The sequence below is a fragment of the Chinchilla lanigera genome, unplaced genomic scaffold, assembly GCF_000276665.1.
Source record: "Chinchilla lanigera isolate Chin_1 unplaced genomic scaffold, ChiLan1.0 scaffold00002, whole genome shotgun sequence".
NCBI lineage: Eukaryota > Metazoa > Chordata > Mammalia > Rodentia > Chinchillidae > Chinchilla > Chinchilla lanigera.
The window spans coordinates 57,793,506-57,799,306 of record NW_004955403.1 but is presented as its reverse complement, the minus strand read 5'-3'; the positions used below and the strand labels follow the sequence as shown (position 1 = coordinate 57,799,306).

Sequence of the window (5,801 nt, the reverse complement as noted above, 5' to 3'; positions counted from 1 at the left end):
CCCGCCGCCCTGCGCGCCAGGCCTGCAGTCCTTCCGCTGCGCCGCGCTGGACGGCCACATCTACTGCGTGAGCCGCGCGGGCACTTGGCGCTTCGTGCACCCGCGCGACAGCGAGTCCGTCGGCCACTTCGAGCCTGAGCCCCTTGCGGGAGCCCTGGACGGGCGCGGTGTGCTGGTCCCCTTTGTCCTCAACCTGCCTGAGCAGCCGCCGGACCCTGGGGAGCAGGGTGCTGCCTAGGGTGGGCAGCTAGAAGAGGGCCCGGGGGCTGGGGTCTCCGGCGGGAATGGGGGGCGGAGCAGAGGGGGAGAGAGTGGGGAGGGCTGCCGCCTCTGGCGTAGACGTGCTTTGAGGGTACATGCTTCGCGGGCCACGCTGCTGTAAGCACCCCTGCCTCCCACTGCTGCACTCCCTCTGCTTCCATTGCTTCTTGGGGCCAGGGGTGCAGGGTGGGGGGTGTGTGCAGATAGCCCGGCACACCGGGCGGCATGCCTACATGAGGAGGGAGGGGTCACACACGGGCTTGGGTACACCGAGGGGTGCAGGTGCACTCTGGCCTGCTCTCCTGTGTGATGAGAAGAGGCTGCCAGGCCTGCCCCTGGAGCTCCCCTCGCCGGGAGGAGCAGCAGTGCCTGCACAGGGAGGTTGGTCACCATTCTGGCTTTTTGTTTTGCTTTTGGCTTGAGATGATGAGTTCTGTGATTTTGTGAAGAGCTCTTGCTGCTGTGTGCTCAAGTGTGAGGGCTCAGCCCCTTTCCGGAGGACAATTGACAGGTGCTTGTGTTTAGGTCCTTGGTCACCAGGGGATGGTAGTGCAGGCGCAGTTTGCACCCACTTCGGAGTTGTGTGCTAGGTGTCCTGCGATTCTGATGGCGGCTGGAGTCTGAACTCGGTCGGCTTGCTTGCCCTGAGCGCGAGGACTGCTGGAGGTGAAGGCATTGAGGGCACAGTGAGATGGAGCCACGCAGACTTGAGCGTGGGTTGCTTGTTACCCTAGTGGCGGGCACTGGTAATTGGGAAGTAAGATGTGCTTTCTAAACAGTTTATGGTTGTGAAAGGCCTCTGCTAAGTGTGTTTAGAAATGGTCAGCTTGACTCATGCATCACCCGGGGTGGAATTTGTGGTTTCGGTCAGTGTTTTCTGGGGGCTTGTAGGCTTGCTTATGATCACTCGTGAACCAGGAAGACAGGCTGGCTGCCTGGCGAATCCTCTTAGTAAGGATAAACAGGCTTCGTCTGCCTGACTTTATCGTCCTGTTACAGGAGTGTGCTGGAGAAATAGGAGTAGAGGAATCCTGATAGCAAAAGGCGACAGATAGTGCTGTCTTAAGGAAAAGTATATTTTATACTGTACATTTCCTGTAGAATTTTATTACTGATGCTAAAAGTGTTTTTATATGAAACGGATCCAGACTAATATTTTCTTTCCTTAAATATCAGGTCCATGCAGTGCTATTCCTGGGGCTTTCCTCGAGAAGTCCTGGGATATTCACTACTGGGACGGTGGCCCAGGGGAGGCAGAGGGCTGGCGCTGGCACAGCGGCATGCTGGTGACGTTTCTGCCTGTCAACTGTCACTTATCCGAGAGGCACAGCTCCTGCGGCACACACTAGAACCCCAGGGACTCCTGCGGATGAGAAATCTGAGGGGTAGTGGGGGGATTACCATTGTGAAAACAGGTGGGATATTACATGCCGTTTTTCTAGATAGTAACAGGCTCATAAAAACAAGAGCTAGAGCCCCACAGCACCACTTGTTTTTGTTTGGGGCCAGTCCCTGGGTGTGGAGCAAGGTTTGCGCTTGTCAAACTGCCGGATAAGCCACATCCACCCTTGTCCTGATCCAGGGGCCCTAGGGGAGGTGGCACTGCTGAGACACGCCTCCCAGTGTCCAGCCCTGTCCAGGGACAGTGGGAGTGGACATCCTTCTGGCTGCCAGACAGAGTGCAGAGGGCCGGTGCATGTGTGTCACCCCGTGCAGCCCTTGTAAAGAACCTGGTGCCCTGGCATCTGACATCTCGAAGGGCAGAGCCATTCTCGGAGAGCATGTGCCGCAGCTGAAGCTCGAGCTTCCGGGTTAGTTGACAAGCAGTGACTACACTGTCAGCCAGGGATCCCCTGCCACCCAAAGGAAGGAGCTTTGTGCTTCTTTTTTCTGGTCTGTGGTCCTGCTCTGTCGTGGGACCCTCACCCTGCAGCTCTGGTTCTGACTTGATTTCTGCAGCTGTAGTGGCCCTTCTCTCTTTCTTTGCCTTTAGGAGAATGAAGCAGGCTGTGGAAATTCATTTGCAACTTAGTAAAACTCTTATCAGTTCTACTGCATACACTCAGCAAGAAGCGAGTCATCTGCTCCCCTCTGTTTGTCTCTGTTGTGCTTTAGTGATTCTGCTCTCAGGAAACTTCCTGTGAAATGAGGAAGCTGGGTGTCTTTGAGGCTCTCTGCTTTGCCCTGAGGTCAAGGTACATGACAACACCATCACTTGTAGCCCCAAGGCCAGTGGGAGCCAGAGCGCCCTTCTGGCTGTGCTTTGTTTAGATGTTTTCCTTAGCTTACAGAAGGTTTTATTTTGAAGTTAAATGCCAATTTGTTAACTCTCCCCTTTCCTCTGGAATACTATTGTTCATGAGAAAGTAACGCCTTGAGCTGAAGGTGGAACTGTGCGCTTTCCGCTTGCATCTGGCTTTGTTCCTGTGACTGTTAGTCACATCCGTTGTGCTGTTTCCATATCCGCGAAGGGGTCCGGACCATGCAGTGCTAAAGCCCTGGCCCGAGATGTCCTGAAGGTGCTTTCAACAGCTTTGTGGGCTGATTTGAGCTGAAGAAAAGGTCCAGCTGTGTTTTAACGTGTGGGTGAAGCTTGGTAAATAAGTAACTGGTACTAATTAGTACTCACATGCTGCCCTTTACTACAGATGAGCTGTTTGAGGCAGAGTTCCAGCCAGTGTTCCTGTGTGTGTAGTTAATGTGGTTACTAATGCCTGAGTTTAACACCCTGAGCATCAATGCTGTAAAACCTTGTCTGTGTGTCCACATGTGCAGAATGAAATAAAGCGTGTGGAAGATGCCTGTGCTCCTGGAATCTGTCCGCCGAAAGCCGGGCCCTCGGTGCGCTGTCTGTGAGACCAGGCTGGGTCTCCCTGTGGGTTGGTGCAGGGGGCTTGCACAAGGACAGGGATTTCTCAGGTGCAGGCACCCCAGTGTCCCACCCCACCTGTCCCCTGGCTGGCGGGGCCCCTGCAAGCTGGGCCCCCCTCCCCCATCTCCTGCAGAGCTGTCTTCCTGAGGATGTGCACCCTGTCTGTGGCCTGGTGATGCTGGCATGGCCTCGGAGGGACACACTTTCGACCCTGAGGGCCCAGCCAGGGGGCTCCCTGTGCTCCCTGGGTTAGGGGAGTGCTGGGTACCAACGACAGGAGGGGGCGGCACCCTGGTTTCTCTCATCTTGGCACCATGGTGGCGGGACTCTGGCCGCGGGGCTCTGGCCCAGGCGGTGTGCAGGGTCGGGGGCTCAGCCACGGGTGAGCGGCTGCCAGAGGAGGAGGGTGCAGTCACAGGCTGCTCTGTGAGGCTGGGCTGGCTGAGGCCTGTGCTGTCTGCCCGGCCTGTGGCCTTGGGCACGGTGTCCCCAGCAGCCAGCTCTGCAAGATGTCAAGACCTGTAAAACACAGGACACGTTACACCTCAGGCTGCTATACCCTTCCTGGCCAGTGTCGGGAAGCACCCCTGAGCACCAGCTCTGGGTTTCGGGGGTCCTATGCTACATGGCCTGGTGCACAGCAAGTGGGGAACAACAGAACGGGCTTGGCAGCCACGCAGAGGTGGCCTGGCAGCGGCCACCAGCAGAGCCTGGCACAGCTGAGGCTTGGTTTTGCTGCAGGTGGGTCCCCTGGCTAGGTATCCACCCCAGCAGGCCAGAGACCTGCTCCACTCCAGGGGACTGTGCAGCCAGCCAGGAAGGGGTGCTGCCAGGGTCCTCTCCCGGGGAAGGAGTGAGGTGGGTCCCAGAGAGGGGCCAAGCTGTGACAGGTTCCTCCACATGTGCACACCTGCAGCCTGCACCCCCAAGGAGCCTGGTGTCTGGAGCAGCGAGGTTTCCTGGGCGCAACAGGCGGTAACTCCCTTGGCCACTGCAGTGGGTGCTCCGGGGCTGGCGGGAGGAGCAGAGGTCAGGTCTGGAGTGCCGCAGGCTCCACACCTGCTAAGCCCAGTGGCTGGGTCCACTGCCGTCCCAGGAATCTGTTAGGACACAGGAGGGACCAGCTGGCCACTGCCAGGGCGCGGGGACCCCAGACCCGCCTGGTCTGTGCGTTGCTGGAGCCCTGGGGAGGATGACACGGAGGCGCTGCTGAGTGGCCGGGAGTGGCCTGCTGTGCCCCATGGCCCAGGGCGGGGCTGAACAACAGGCTCCCTGTGGCGCCCATCTCTGCTCCCTCCAGAAATCACAGTTCTAGGTTACTCTCAGGTCCCCTCCAAGTCGGGGTCTGTCCCATCTTCTCCTTGGCCCCTCAGGACCCGTACCCTTGGAGGTCCCTGCAAGGAGCAGTTTCAGGGACATCTGTGACCCAAACTCTGCTCCGCTGGGCTCCCGGGAGTGAGGGCCCTGCAGCGTTGCTGATCCGACCCAGCCTTTGGCCGGCGCTGGCGTCCCCCTCAGACCGCTGCCTCTCCTGGGAGTGTTGTTAAAGGCACCCAACGCTGCTGTCGTCCTTCCTCTCCTACGAGTGCCAGTATGCGGGACCTCCCCTGTCTCAGTGCTTCCCCTGCCCAGGGCTAGGGTTGTGATAATACATTGGAGTGGTTTTCTTGGCAACCTTTCAACTGAAGGTGACGCCGGAGAACATGGGGCTTTTGGACAGGGGAGCTGAGCCTCTGACAGCGGCGCGAGTGGAAGATGTGGAAGCAGCTGCCGAGGTCCAGTGTGTTGCTGGGTGAGGAGGGCGGGTTTGTAACTCTTAAGCAGGAAATGGAGCCTCTGTGCGGAGGAGACCAGGAGCCATGGCCATCCCTGCAGGAGCCAGCGCCCTGCGGTCTGTGCAGCCGCCGCTGCAGGGGGCACCCAAGGAAGCTCTGTTGGCCTCAGGGCCGCCGCCCACCTGGGGCATGCGCCTCTCAGTCTGGGGGAGGCCCAGCTCCAGCCTTGGGGTGAGCGGGACAGCAGGGACTGTGTGGTTCTGCGGGTCAAAGATGCGGGCCTGGGGCTGTGCTGAGATCACGGACACGGCCGCCCCTCTGAACAGCTCTGTGGTGTCAGGTGGTTCTGCGACTCGCTCTGGAATGGAAAGCAGAGGTGAAAGCAGCGCTCGAAAAAGGACCCGGGGTGACCCAGCGGGTGCTGAGCATGGTGAGGAGAAGCCGGCCCCGCAGCTCTCTTGCCTTCCTGTGTCTCGTCTTCTCTGTGATTTCGCACACAAGACAACGCCCAGCTGAAAACGGGCAGCCTGAGGCCCACGGCCGCTGCACACCCCAGTCCCGGGTGCACATCGGTCGGTGTGGGGCGCTGTGCTGCCACCCCCCCTGTGTGCCTGTCTCCCGAGCATCATTCTGACCCACCCCGTTCTGTGCCCGCAAACGCAGAAGCCTCAGCAAGGATGAGGTGGGGTGGCCGTGGGCCCTGTGCGGGTTGACAGGGACAAGCCGGCCAAGGAGGGGCATGTGGGGGACGCGGCACGCAGGCGCAGGACATGGCGGTCCCTGTCAGGCTTGGTGCCTGTGGTCAGGGGCTGGGAGGGGCGTGTCATGGCATTCACTTCAGGTCGAAACCCAGCATGCTGTGGTGCACAAGCCAGAGATTCTGCCTTAGACAG

The 5,801-nt window shown here is 59.2% G+C and overlaps 1 protein-coding gene across 1 annotated transcript in view; it reads left to right on the top strand.

Annotated features, from left to right (window-relative positions):
- Positions 1-3,061, top strand: part of Kbtbd11 (kelch repeat and BTB (POZ) domain containing 11) — a gene marked incomplete in the record, with an annotated part of 22,421 nt that extends 19,360 nt beyond the window's left edge. Inside the window, 1 exon segment of the mRNA XM_013515002.1 lies at positions 1-3,061. Coding sequence (XP_013370456.1) covers positions 1-238 — 238 coding nt within the window.
- Positions 3,062-5,801: the final 2,740 nt, after the last annotated feature.